Genomic DNA, 14,996 nt, shown 5'->3' on the forward strand with positions numbered 1-14,996 from the left:
TGTTTTTTTTTTGTTTGTTTGTTTGAAGATTTTATATATTTATTTGAGAGACAGGGTGTGTGTGAGAGAGAGCTCACTAGCAGGGAGAAGGGGTAGAGAGAGAAGCAGACACTCCGTTGAGCAGAGACCCCGATACAGGACTCAATCCCAGGACCCTGGGATCATGACCTGAGCCAAAGGTAGACACTTAACCAACCGAGCCACCCAGGGTCCCCAAAGATACGAGGTGGTCAAAGAGGCAAAATCTCTACTCTCACAGACTTTACAATATGGGGAACACATAATAAATAAGCAAACACAAAAATGCAAGCATGATGGTCAACCACATTAATAAAGAAAAATTAAGCAGAATAAATAGAACAGAGAGTGACCCAAAATGCTGTGTTAGACAATGGTCAGGGAAGACCTGTGGTGGTGACCATTGAACACAGACTTGAATGAAATTAAGAAAAAGCCATGTAAATACCTATGAAAAGAAATTCCAGGGAAAGAGAACAGCAAGTGAGTTTGAATGTGTGCTATGATCCAAAGAACAGAGAGGAAGGCTACGAGGCTGAAATGGATTGGAGTAGTAGCAGGAGATGAAGTGAGGGATGTGTCCAGAAGTCTTATCACACGGGCCTGTAGGACATGGTAAAATCATGGATTTCATTCTACATATTATGGGAAGTTAAGAGGAGTGACATGATCTAATTCACATATTGTAAGGTTGTTCTGTAGATAACTTACTATAGGGAAAAGAACTAAAGAAAAGAGACTAGTTACAAGCTTAGAGCTATAGTCTATAATCTGAAATAGTTGGTGGTGGCATAGTTTAGGGCAGAGCAGTAGAGATGGGAAGGTTGGATTTGGGACAGGTATTGTAAGCAAGAGCTATAAGATTGATGATTGGGGTACCTGGGTGGCTCAGTGGGTTAAAGCCTCTGCCTTCAGGTCAGGTCATGATCCCAGGGTCCTGGGATCGAGCCCCACTTCAGGCTTTCTGCTCAGCAGGGAGCCTGCTTGCCCCTCTTTCTGTCTCTGCCTGCCTCTCTGCCTAGTTGTGATCTCTGTCTGTTAAATCTTAAAAAAAAAGATTGATGATAGATTTAATTTGGGATGTGATGAAATTTGGATAAAAGAGCATGAAACTACAGTTTTGAACAAAAATAAATGGATGAAACGTAGTACCATTTATTGAAATAGGGGAAACAGAAGAAGGATCAAATTAGGAGGCAGAGAAAGGAATTATGAAAAGCAAGATTTCCTTTCTAAAACTCTAAATATTTTTGATAATTCAATACAGAAAAGATGAAAACAGAAAACACTATTTCTTCCTTGTGGTACCAATCTTTACCCACCAGGATTGTTGGACTGGGCATCCATAGGAATCATAAGCTTGGCCCGAGTGGCTCGTCGTGCAGCCAGCGACCTTTCCAGAGTGGACATGGAGCTCCCTGCTTCTTCAGTGTCTTGACCTACAGGAAAACCAATATTCCTGAGAGACACAACTTCTTCAATGTTGCGATACTTTACATAATTTCTAGCTAGGCACACCGATGCCTTTTTCATTTTATTGAGGTTTTAAATAATTATATCTACATTTTTGGTTACCCAATCAATATAGTCTCATTGCACAAACATTAATAAAATTTACCATAACCCCATTATTCAGAAAGAACCATTATTCATGTTTTGTTTTCTACAAGGTTTGCCTATGTGTTTAAATGTGAAAGTCCAAAGGCAGATATTAACATGCATATTTTGCTCTTAAGTGGCATTTCATCATACATACTATTTTGTTACCATCTTAGGAAAATACTAAGAACATCTTTCTCTGTCAAGTCAGTTTTATAACATTTATTTATTTATTTTAAACCACTCATACTTCTTTATTCGTGAGCACCACTCATTTTATTTTATTTATTTAGTTTTATTTTTTTAAGTACACTGGATGCTCAATGTGGGGCTTGAACTTGTGACCCCATGATCAAGAGTCACATGTTCTACTGACTGAGCCAGCCAGGTGCCCCAGATTTATCATTTTTAACAGTTCCATAGATATCTTGTTGTATGAATTTACCACAAATTATGCAACTAGTACTTAAGGCCCAAAGGCATTATATCTTATGATAAAAACACAGGGAATGAACTATATTTTTCAAAAGTAAGGCTAGGTATATTTATATAAATTTATTACAATTCCATAAAATACCACACTATAGAATCACCAAAAATAATAAGAAATATATGTGTAGATTTAAAATGTTAACAAAAGTATATGTTGAAAACAATAAAACTGAAGTTCTGAAGAGCACCATATGTGCCCATGTGTGTAACACACATATAAGCATGTTGTGTATATACACATTTCTGTGTATGTGCATCTGTATATAAACATATGTATCTGTACATAATATATGTATATATATTATATATCTGTACATAATGCATATGTATATAGGGGTGTTTATATATCTCTATAAATGTGTGTCCATATATATCTGTATAGAAAGGTTACAAACAAAATTCTTAACATTGCCGTCCTTTCATGAAAAGGATAAGGAATTTGGGGATAATGAAAAGGCAAACACCCTTTTCGTTCCTTTAGGTATTATTTTTCACAACTTTTTGTACTATTTTCTTTCTTCTAAAATTATGTAAATGTATTCTTTTTTGGTTAAAATAGTAGTTAATAAAATTCAAAATTTAAAATAATGTTGGTGGAAATTTCTACACAGCCATGATAAAGACAATTGCCTAGATCTGAATCTGTCCACACATCCTCCAAAGAATTACACAGACCAAAAAGACAATAAAACTACACAAATCATACACCTAAGGCACAACTGAAAGAAAGAGAATGCAACAAATTTTGAATCTTCTGAAAGTACAGAAATAAATATTATTTTCTAGCCAAGATATAACTCAAGTTGCTGCCATAAAGTGTTTGTGGGAAGTTAAATATTTGAGAAAACCATACAAAAAAGAGAAGAGGGAACTAAGCCTCCTAAGAGTACCTAAAATCATGCACAAAAAAAGAAAGTCAACCCCAAGTGTAAAATATTTTTAAAGTTTCCTAGTAGACAAGAGCACTTAAGAGTATACTATTCATTGACATGGAGTTTTGTTCTTTTAACCAGGAGAGTATAGAGAACGCTTTTTATAATGTAAAATATACCCAGCAGGATTTTGAGTGCTGCTTTTCCTTTTACTATAGAGTTGGCAAGTAGGTCCTCAAATAAAAACAGACAGGCAAAAGCAACCTCTCATTCTAAAGAAAATAGCCATTGTGAATATTACTCAGCCATCAGAAAGGATAAATACCCAACATTTGCATCAACATGGATGGGACTGGAGATTATGTTGAGTGAAACAAGTCAAGCAGAGAAAGTCAATTTTCAAGTGGTTTCACTTATTTGTGGAATATAAGGAATAGCATGGAGGACATTAGAAAGGAACAGTGAAGGGGTGGAAACTGGAGGGTGAGACGAACCATGAGAGACTGTGGACTCCGAGAAACAAACTGAGGGTTTTAGAGGGGAGGGGTGTGGGGGGATGGGTGAGCCTGGTGGCTGGTATTAAGGAGGGCACGCATTGTATGGAGCACTGGATGTTACATGTAAACAATGAATCTTGGAACACTACATCAAAATTTAATGATGTTTTGTATGGTGACTAACATAACACAATAAAAAAAAGAAAAAAGCCATTGTTTGGAGTTAAGATTCTCCTAGGACTTATTAAATGATCAAAAGTAGTATGGCTGTCCCAAAATGTCATTTCAGTGTATAAGAGATAAAGGGAAATGCAAAGAAGGAGAAATCCTAGAAATAATTGGTAAAACCTTCTGAGGGCTGAGAGGCAGTACTATCCCCTCCACTGGGAGGCTGTCCTTCTGGTGCCCTCTAGAAACTAAAACAGTCAGGATAAGCATCTGTAATGTGTGGAGGTTCTTGCAAAAAATGTCCAACTTTCATTCATTCTCTAGGTATTAGTCTGCTCAGGCGGCAGGCTTGCTGGTCTACCCTGTGTCTATTTAAACAGAGGAAGAACTTATTAAAGAGAGCAAGACTGAAAGAGGGCCAGGATTGGAATACAGGCTCTCTCATCATTTGGCCTGGGTCAAGTGAGCACTTGAAAAGTTGCTCAAGCTTGAGTCATCTTCCTGGAATTCACTCAAATGCAGCTGACCCAGCAGGGGATAGTGAGGCTGACACAGCTGTTCCCAGTAGGAGTGGGTTAAGCCCTGACTTGACATCTCACATCATGTAATTGGCCAGTGGAAGAATCTCACAGGGTCTCATAAAGAATTCATACTTGCTTGAGTTTCACAAGAGAGAATTTGGATGTCACATGAGGACAGCCCATGTGCACAAAAAGCAGCACCAAACTTCAAACTCTCCTTTCTCTCCTCCCTCTCTGCCTCTTCCTCTCTTTATCTCCCCTCCCCATCTTCCTATACAGCTAGGAAGAACAGATGGGAGGGAGGACTGAATTAAGGGGTTTCTGAAACAGACTGTGCCCCCTCCTCTGCCCCACCCCCACTTCCCTTCAAGGTGCTGGAGGCTTTAAACGACAAATTATGACCCCAGTCCTCAGAGCCAAAGGTGAGCTCGCCATAAGAGAAGAAGAAACTTTAATTTCAATTTCATATGACAATTTTTAATAGAGCTAGAAGGTAGTTTAACAACGGAAAATGATGGAAGAGTTAGGGAATCTGCTTGAGATATTTTTTAAGAGCTAGAAAAAGAACACTCAACAATGATAGCAAATCAATAAGTGAATTCCTTGTTTAAATATCTCTAAGCTAAGAAAGTCTAGTAAACCAGTTACACATTCAAATAACTAAAATATTTTAATTCAGTTTAAAAACAACAGCTACTCATTCTGCATACACATCATGAGTAGATCAAGAGGTTGTGTGTGTGTGTGTTGAAGAGAGTTGATTATTCTGCTTCCCATAAACATTTTTAAAATACGAGAATCAACAGAAAATGAACTCTCTTACAACCACTTTCTAGATTTCTTGGTTATTTCTGCATATGGATTGTTCTACACCTAATCATCAAAGAGTAGGCTTTTTCATTGTGATCACTTATATATCAGCATAGCCTGCACGTAGACTCTACCAAGCCAGGCCAGTGATCATAAAATGTGATTGCATGGGGATGAACGTTGATCATCACAGTCATCAAGGCCAAAGTAACAGAAGAATCAATGTGCTCATATGCCATGTGTTCCTAATATGATTTTTTAAATGCACGAACTTGAGAGCAAATTTAAAATCAACTTACAATTATCCATAGACATAAGGAATTAAAGAAATGTAAAACAGCTTAAAATTTTCTTTGACAAAGCTTTCATTTAAGATTTAACAAAAAGCAATAAAGTCATCTGGCTTTCACCTTTCAGTATTTCCCAAGTGTACCACCTGTTACCTCTTAGAAGTTTTAAGAGGCATTGCAATTATAAAAGGCAGGTAATAGGATGATGGAAAAGAAACTAGGCAACCAAATTTACATCAGGTCATTTTAACGATTGGTAAATGACCCGCAGATTGAAGGGAAGGATGACCCCACCAAAAAGGGAGTAGAAAACTTCCCGTGGGGTTCAGAATGGAGGGTTTGTCCTGATGCCCCAGGAGAGTTACCTGAATGAGAGGTGCTTTTGCTGCCCAGCTGGGTTTCTGACTGGCTGTGGCTGACTGGTGTGAGGTCTTGACAGCTTTGGATGGGGGAGTCCCTTCCTGCAGGATCAGGACCCGATGGCTTCTCGAGATTTTTCATCTCCATTTCTTCATGATGTATCCAAAGATCAGGGGGCCTGAGGTCCTTCTGGCTGCCCTTCCTCTTTCCAACACTGTGGGTGGCCCGCTTCCTATGGAACAAAAAATTAGAAGGTGAATGTTTGTGCATCTATTCAATGGTCTTTTCTCTCTCTTCTCAGTCAATTCAAGTTAGAAGCAGAGAAGGATACAAGAGTGTTCCCAGGAGGAAACCGATGGAATCCAAGAATTGGCAGGCGTGTCTTGGCTGCCTTTCCTCCTCTCCCCTGGAGCTTTACTGCATGATCAGAGCAGTGGTGCTAAATCCCCAAGGGCTCGGCTGCCTGCCAGAGAGTGCCTGACTCCAGCTTCACCAGCTACAAATTCTCACACAAGGTGACAATGGGTTAGATGGAGCCAGATGCCAATCTTCAGAGCTAGTCATAAGGTACTTGACTGAAACATCTGTTTAGGAGGTAAATGAAGGAGTTGCTTTGAAGGGGCAAATAGAAATAAAAAGGCCAGAATTTGTGCCGGCCAAGATTGGGGCTCAGAAGGAAGCCGATAGCTCAGCTGTATAATTTAATGTGCCATTTGAAGACAAAAGGTAATATGAGGATATTCTAAGGAGAATAAAGCACTTGTGCCTCTGGATGCAAACACAGTAGGACCCATCCTTTGAAGAGAAAACACAGTCTAGAAGTAGGCTTCAAACACCTCTTACTTTCCTCAGTAAGAATTTAGCAACTGTAAATTCCTTTTTCTGTGGTAGTCTCTTTGGGGGGCTAGTGAGATACAAATGTTCCCTACAGGCTAGGTAAAGTAGCATGATATTCTTGCTCATCGTTCTCTACACTAAGGGTCAGTAAACTATGGCCTGTAGACCAAATCTGCCCACAGCCTGATTTTGTAAATAAAATTTTATTGGAATCCTACTGAGCTCATTTGTTTTCACATTGCAGTATGTTGAGTAGCTGTAACAAAGACCAGGTTTCCCGCATATCTCACCAAACCTCAAATATTTACTACTTGCCTCTTTTCAGAAAGTTTTCAACCTCTGCTTTACAATTCTCCACTTTTTAAAATCTCCACCTGTAGCTTCTATTATTATTATTTTTTTAGGGGGGGTAATAGTGTCTCTTCTAAGACAGAATTCAGATAGTTAAAATCTAACCTCTACAGAACCCCAGAGAAGTAACTCTTTCTTACTTCCCCACTTGCAAGGAACAGCATTTTGAGGATTAACTGTTTTCATGGTTGCTCAATGGTCCAAAGAAAGCAGTTTGCAAAAACTCTGTAACCTGTACAAGGCCACTGCAAGGGGCTCTGTTTTCCAATGCTGAAATGGACTTTTATGCGTATGAGGCAATTAATGAATATTTAGTAGTGTGACCTGTTTTTTGTCATTGTTGTTTTGTTTTACATTTTTTTGGTCTTTTTGAAGCATGCTGATGAGAGGAGACAAAGAACGCCAGACTTAATATTTATCGAGTAGTTTAGCAGAGAAATAATGCAGTGTTTTCTGTTCTAATGTTTTCCCTACCACTACTTACCTTTTGCTGATTTCCTGGCAGCAGTCCCACACTGACTCTAGACAATGGTCTGTAATAACCCTTAGATCATTTTCTTGAGTCTAAGATAATAACTCTCTGCTAACCATCCGTTTCCTGAATTCATTTCCTTCTACTTCACCTGCCCACAGGAAACAATCTGCAAGTCACACACAGCTTTCTATGTAATCTACCCCTGGTAACTTCTTAGAACGATTTAATGCCATTTTTGAACTTGGAGATTTCACCCTGTTATCTTTCTAACAAATCAAAATGCTAAATAACTTTTTAATCCCAGTGCCTACAAGACTGCATACAGAGAAGTACCAGTTCCCATATCCAGGATAAGACAGCTAACCTTTTCATAATAACTCAATATTTAAATAGCCTGTGGGGGGAAACATGTCAAATAATCTTTGAAACTAAAAATAAATTATGAATTTTCTCATTTACACACATGAGTCATTCATTCATTCATTCATTCAGTCACCAGCCCCCATAACCTCAGTACTAAGCTTCCCCAGATGTATTTTATTTAAAAAAATTCCAAACCTGACTGAGGTAGAGAATTTTTGTATGTTGTGATGTATAACCTCCATCTGGGGAAAAAAATTATCATTCTCAGTAAAATGAATACACATTTTTCTGATGGATGTTAATCAGATCAAGACCTTTCCTGAGAAGCTACTCATCCACTCAGCTGTCAGTCAAGAATCTAAAGACTAAACAGACTTTATTTCCTTTTTGTATCTGTTCTATGAAACACCATCTACTCACTATAAAGTGTTTTCTCTATAACGTGTCTTCTCAGAGAGAAATCTTTGACCTTGGAGAGGCCTCCGTTCCCTGCTGGTGGTAGCCTAGCTGCCCATCCAGCAGGTTGGTAATAAAACTGACATCTGCTCATAGCTAAATTGCCTGAAATTTGTCTTAAAACCTGCAGGAACATTGTCATCCCAGCCTTCTGTCCATCTGCTGGTTCTCTGACATAATGACTGCTGCCCATTGTGGCCCCCTAGCTCCTCTCTCCCACAAATTTTGGAATCTTCAAAATTTGTATGCAGATGAACCTGACCCAATGGATCCTTAAGTATGTAAGGTCCCAGGACCAGCAACACCTGGGAACCTGCTGGAAACGCACATTCCCAGTCTCCAGCCCAGATCAGAAACTTGAAGGTGTGGGAGCCTTGTGAGAGGGCGAGGCCCAGCAATCTGTGGTTTAACAGCCCTGAAGGGAAATTAGAGGCACCTCAAGTTTGAGAAACACTGTCTTAGTGAATTTGGCTCATTTTTATTTTAAACTTAGTTTTTGTATTAGATATAGAATATGTCACATATTTATCCCTCCCTATATGCATCTTTTCTCACAGGTATCAGTAAACTTTCAGCTTCCAAACACAGCTGTAGGATGCAAGGGTCTCTTCCTCCCCCATGAATTCTTGAATAAAGGCTCTGTGTTCACAGCATCATCAAGTGTTGATGGTTTTGTTCTCTCTCCACCTTATCTCTCTCTCTATTTCTCTCTCACCCTCTCTCTCTCATCTATCTCATCCTACTTTTGTCCAGACTGCCTTCACAATCCTATTTAGTTCAAACTATTTACTCTTAAAGATTTTCTTGACACATCTCTTCTTCAGGAAGCCTTCCCGACTCTGTTAGGTCAGTGTAATCTTAGCATATCTAAATCATTTTCCTTGTCTCTTTCTTTACCACTCATCTTGCATTGATTCCTGTCTGTTTTACAGAGCTGGCCAGATGCTCCCAGTGTGTGAATTGCTTTCCTCACAAAACTGGAGGAAATTCTGTTTCTTTCACTTGTCCAATGTCATCCATTGTTTTACATTTATTCATGTATTTCCTCAACATTTACAGAATACTGAGTACGTGTCAAGAAATTTGGTAAGCCCTAGGAATGCAAAGATAGGTGAGACATTGGGAGCTTAATGAATGAATGAAAAATGGCATGGCTACTGTGAATTTCTGCATTGTGGGAGGGCGGAGCAACCACAGGGACTGGCAGTTGGTAAAGCTGAAAAAGTGCAGGAACTAAATCATAGGGGGCCTTGCCTCTAACAGAAACATTTTTTTTTTAAGATTTTATTTATTTATTTGACAGACAGAGATCACAAGTAGGCAGAGAGACATGCAGAGAGAAAGGAGGAAGCAGACTCCCTGCTGAGCAGAGAGCCCAATGCGGGGCCTGATCCCAGGACCCTGAAATCATGACCTGAGCAGAAGGCAGAGGCTTAACCCACTGAGCCACCCAGGTGCCCCTAACAGAAACATTTTTAGTGGTATCAGGAAGTCAGTAGAGGAATTGCAGAAAGATCTTTAGCTCAAGAGTTAACATTAATCAGATTTGTTACTTTGTATCATGCAGATGACATACTAAGCACATAGTAATTACTTGAATTAAATAATAAGAATTTGTCATTATCAACTTCAAAGGATTTATTTTTGCAGCGTTCTCTGATTCTTGATTGTCCTCTCTGTTTCTTACTTTGCACATAACCTATTACTTTAAGAGAAGTTTGTTTCCTTTTCACTTTTAATTAGGATATGAAGGGGTAAAAACCAACACTGGGTTAGGATCCATTTCATTCAAGACTGCACCCTTTGAAATTCTAAAATACTATCATCTCATAGATTCTTTTGCCACATTGTAATAAATTATTATTTTTTTTTACATTGCAATGAGTTATTAAATTCCCTTCTGTGCTTAGGCATCCTCTGTTCAAGTTGTTGGCAGAAGGCTGACAAATAGCTCTGTACTAATTCTCCTGGTCAGATACACGTGTGCCCAAGATCTGCTGGGAGGTTGAAGCAAGGACACTTTGCCCCACTGGGGATTTACAAAAGATTTCAGAAAGGAAGAAGGCCTAAACTGAGTGTGAAGAATGATGCAAATTAACGGGGGGAAAAACATATTGGGATGTATAAGTACCTGTCTACTTCTTTCATCCAAATCTCTGCCAAATGTTTTCAGCCTCCTAATTCTCTATAATGATTATTTTTATTCTACTACCTGCTATTAAAAGCAAAACAACCAATAACAACCACCACAAAAACAAAAAAAGTTGTACCGGAATCCTAGGGAACATGCGTTCTAGATACTCAAATAAATCTGCATTTTCTGTGGCAGAATAAAGCTATATTAAAGACCAAATGGGTTGCATCTATGGAATACTGAAAACCAAATAAGATGTCAAAAATTTGAAAAATCAGTGAATGTAACCAAACCTACAGTAGATTGCACTTAAGATTTTTAAATTATTTATTCATTTTAAAAGATTTTATTTATTTCCTTGACACAGAGAGAGTGAGCACAAAAGCAGGGGGAGCAGCAGGCAGAAGGAGAGGGAGAAGCAGGCTTTCTGCTGAGCAAGGAGCCCGATGCAGTACTCGATCCCAGGACCCTAGGATCATGACTTGAGTCCAAGGCAGATACTTAACTGACTGAGCCACCCAGGTGCCCCTCATTTAAGAGTTTAAAACATCTGACTCTCAGTAGTGGAGATAATTATTTTTGTCAAGATTTGAATGTAGACTAACATTTAAAATCTACAAATAGGAGGCTTAGTCAACTGGTGACTCTATCAAGTGAACCTTGAATTTTATTTACATATTTAAATTTAGTGTATTCAGACAAGTTGCTTATTATCTACCCAGGAAGCTGCCTTAGAAATGTGATAACCATGTGTCTTGGATTTCCAGGATATTCTCAATGTCAGCTATTTTGTCTTTGGTATCTATAGATAAATTCTAATTTATAGTGACACATGTTCTATATTTTGCCTAACAAAATGTTATTATTTTATTAAAAGGCACAGAACCCCTTTAATTTAAGCTTTCATAAACACATTTTTTTCTACATTATAATATTCTACTATAATTTCATTAATTCAAAATGTGAGAGGGGATTCTCTTCAAAGTAGTAAAAAAAATTAAGTTGGTAATTAAAAAGAAAGGCAAAATTATTTTTATTTCATATTAGTCTGAAGCTAAGTGCTATCATACAATTCTATAATTTGATAATATTCCATGGGGAATTTCAATGTTTTAAGATAGAGCGTATGATAGAAAGTATTTAGCCCTGTTTCTCATTTCAGGAAATTGACATTCAGGGATTAGGTCTTCCTTTAGGTTTAATTAAACACCATTAATTTAGTCCAAGAAGTGGAGAATTAGAACTTGGGTTCTAACTTCCATTAGTTAATTTATATTATAAAAATAAGATCTTACCAACTGGAAAGTGAATCAATCAGATAACTACATCATTATTAAATAGATAAATTGTAGAATAAAATGTGTGGACACTAACTTGAATAAACTGTTACCAATAGTACACAGAAGTATGTTTCAGATCCAGTGGGTATAATTCAAGAGCCCCAACCCAACGCAAAGACAATTTACATTCTCCAGCACCAACATATAAAGAGATATTGAAGGATCTCAGGAAGGTGATTCTTATTTCACTTTATTAATTACATTAAACTCTCATTTTTCTGAGAGTTCTGTAAGGAACCTTATTTTGATCTCAGACTGGAATTGATTTTGCTTTCATCTGCATCATTTAATTTGTTCTAAAAGGCTCAGTGGTGGTGGTATCAGGAGGAAGGATCCTCAGTCAAATCAAAGAAAGCTAAATTAAAACTCAGGAGTATCATGAAGGAGAAGAATTTTTCTTTTTTTCTTCTGTTAACACTACAAACAGAGACCGAGATGAACGCCAATGGGTCTGTTAAAGGAGAAAGATATATGAAGCAAGTCTGTGAAAATATGCCAAGTAAATATTAAGAGACTTTGGGTGAAGGCTGAGGAAAAATCAAAGTGGCAGGAGCACAGAAGCTATAAATCTACTGTCTTTGGTTTCCAGTCATTCATGGAGTGATTTATTCTCTCATTCATTTCCTAATTTTAAAAACAAATCATACCCAGGGCTCAGCCTTGACTCTTTCTAAATAAAACCCTCAAGCTCTTAACAAAATGCTTAGAGTGGGACTTAAGACAATTTAAGAGTTTCTCAAAATAGCATCAGATCCCACTGTTGCACTTTGAGAAGACTGGCATTTTCTCTCAGGAAGCAACGTGCTCAGGAACCTGATTCATCAGGTCGATGTAACCCTCCAACATTCTTCTCACAAGGATGAAAACGGAACAAACACAACACCCTGCTACATACAGATGGTTGAGTTAATTAAACTTAGTTTAGGGAACCCATCCCTGTTCTTAAATCTCTCCTGAGGTAGGGCCAGTTTGGTTTCGAAGCCCTCCCACTTCCGTGTCTGTGAGTCTTTTTCAGCTCAGCCTCAGAGCCCGGCCCCACTGGTGTTCTACGGTGCTACACCTGCACCACACCTTTCCTGGGGTAGCTCGACCGAGAGGCTGTTCCATGCCTTCCTCTCTTACAGTTCCCTTTTCTCCAGAGATTCACTAAGTGTTGAGCGTGTGGAAGTTCTGTGGGTGATTAGGATTTCCCAGAATGCTAACACACGAGAGTCAGTTAAGCTCTGTGGGGCTGGTTTCTTGTCTAAGCACAAAGGATTAGTGCACAGGCAAGTACCAGCTGGAAGATGGTCAGGCTCATAAATGCAGCCAGATAGAAAACGTGCCCTGCCACATACGTCAGTTAAGACTGCACTGACACTCCTACATCCCTTTCTTCAGTCTGTACATCTTCCTGTATCCTATTTCTAAACGCTTTACTTCAAAAGTTGGAAGATACAATACAGATCAACGATTGGGTCATAGGATTGTTTCAGAGAGTGAAACTAAGATATTAGCAAGGGAAGAGGAAAAATTATTTGTTGGAGAATCTTTCTCTGACACTGTGTGTAGCATGTAGTTGTCAAACCAGCAACCGATGGGTCCATGCCTCAGGCTTTCAAGCTGGCATCATGCCTGAGGCCAAAGAGGGGAAAAAAAATCAAGGGAAGAGCTTATTATAGCCAATTCAGTGACAAAGTACAGCTGAAAGGGACATATCAGGCAAGATGTGAAAAGTGCTAGAGAGGCAGAGAGGCAGAGGATAACCAGGATATTATTCTGATTCCCACAGCTAGCTGCCCCAAGGTTAATATGCTGGTTATGGATGTTGCTGGAAGGGGATAAACTGAATTAAAGCCATCTTTCCATTCTAAACTTTGACTTTGATGCATCATCCTCTGCATGTGCTATAACCTAGAACTGCATAATATGAAAATATTTTAAACCCTTCCAAAAGTTTAATTTCTGAGAATCAAGCACAGCCAGGAAATCTGAACTCTTCTGAATTTCTAGAATCTCTTTTCTATCCTAACTACTATCTCAAACTAAACACTCCACCGTATTGTAAGGGCATTGAGTGTGGCAGTCACTCCTGCAACAAACATTGATTCAATGTCTACAGTCTGCCTTGCCAGAATGGGGAAATACTTTCAGAGGAACACACATCTCCAACATTTTATACGTAATTGTTCAGAGGGCCATGAATTGGAATCTGATGAAGTCCATTCTCTAAATGTTGCTATAGGAACACCTGCCATCACTTGAAAGGAAGAATCTGGCCCAGAGAGGTAAAAATCAAGCAGAAATGCCAGGTGGGTCTCCACATGGATGCTGTTATTAAGTCTGCAAGTCTGGCTCTCACTCACTCAAGTTATGGACCTAGAATTAACAAAAGGCAACATTTTGCTCAGGTCAGAGGATAAGGGAATGTGTGGTGAATTATTGAAGAACACAGGAAAAGACTTGTCAAAAATATAACTCGAGAAGGTGATAGGTCAAATGGTGACCTCTCTTCTCTTAGGAACCAGCTGTTACCTACTTTCTCTGCTGGGCTGAAGAGCGCCGGGTGCAAATCACAGCCACGATCACTACCACCAGCACTGTGATGACGCCAACGGTGATCACAATGATCACAAGCAGGTTGCTGTTCTTCTGAGGAGTGACACTGCCATGTGGGGGGTGCATCTGGCCAATGGGTGGCTCTGGGGAAAGACAGGCAAATGGAGATCAGGTTTAGGGAGATGTGACAGCTTGGTGTTTAGCAAGCTGTTGAGGATGTGAAAGTTCCTACTGTTCTGGGCATTCCTGAAGCTGGGAATAAAAGCAGTGAAAAATGAGAGGAAAGATCAGTTATCTACCTAAGATAAATGAAATATATGTCCACACAAAATCTTGCACAGAAACACTCCTAGCAGCGTGATTTAGAATAGCCAAAGGTGGAAACAACCCAAATGTCCATTGACTGAAGAATGGAGAAACAAAATGTGGTAGTTCCATACAAGGGAGTATTACTCAGCTATAATTAGGAACCTACACGTGATACATGCTACAACACGCATGTGCCTTAAAAAAGGTTATTCTATCGGAAAGAAGCAGACACAAGAGCTCAATCTTGTGATTTCCTTTATAGGAAATATCCATAATAGGCAAATCTATAGCGACAGAAAGTAGATTAGTGTTTCCCAGTGGATGGGAGGAGTGAATGGGGAGGGGCTGTACATGGGTATAGGTTTTCCCTTGGGGGTGTTGAAAATATTCTGGAATTAGATAGTGGTGCTTGTGGCACAACCTTGTGGATATACTAAAGATGACTGACTTGGTGCACTTTCAGAGGGTGAATTTATGGTATGTGAGTTCTATCTAAGTTATTTATTTATTTGTTTATTTTTAGAGAAGAATTAACCTACCATAGTAAGTAGAAAGTAGGGAGAGGA

At 38.9% G+C, this 14,996-nt stretch overlaps 1 protein-coding gene across 2 annotated transcripts in view; it reads right to left on the reverse strand.

The window, feature by feature from the left end:
• The window catches only part of DCC (DCC netrin 1 receptor), a 1,110,025-nt gene that overhangs the window by 55,015 nt on the left and 1,040,014 nt on the right, over positions 1-14,996 (reverse strand). For both annotated transcript variants that reach the window (XM_032882476.1, XM_032882475.1), the window contains exons 23-25: positions 14,102-14,264; positions 5,633-5,859; positions 1,341-1,457 (exon numbers count right to left, since the gene is read on the reverse strand). In XM_032882476.1, coding sequence (XP_032738367.1) covers positions 1,341-1,457; positions 5,633-5,859; positions 14,102-14,264 — 507 coding nt within the window. The remainder of the gene's footprint in view (positions 1-1,340; positions 1,458-5,632; positions 5,860-14,101; positions 14,265-14,996) is intronic.

The sequence above is a fragment of the Lontra canadensis genome, unplaced genomic scaffold, assembly GCF_010015895.1.
Source record: "Lontra canadensis isolate GAN:19392208 unplaced genomic scaffold, GSC_riverotter_1.0 scaffold82, whole genome shotgun sequence".
NCBI lineage: Eukaryota > Metazoa > Chordata > Mammalia > Carnivora > Mustelidae > Lontra > Lontra canadensis.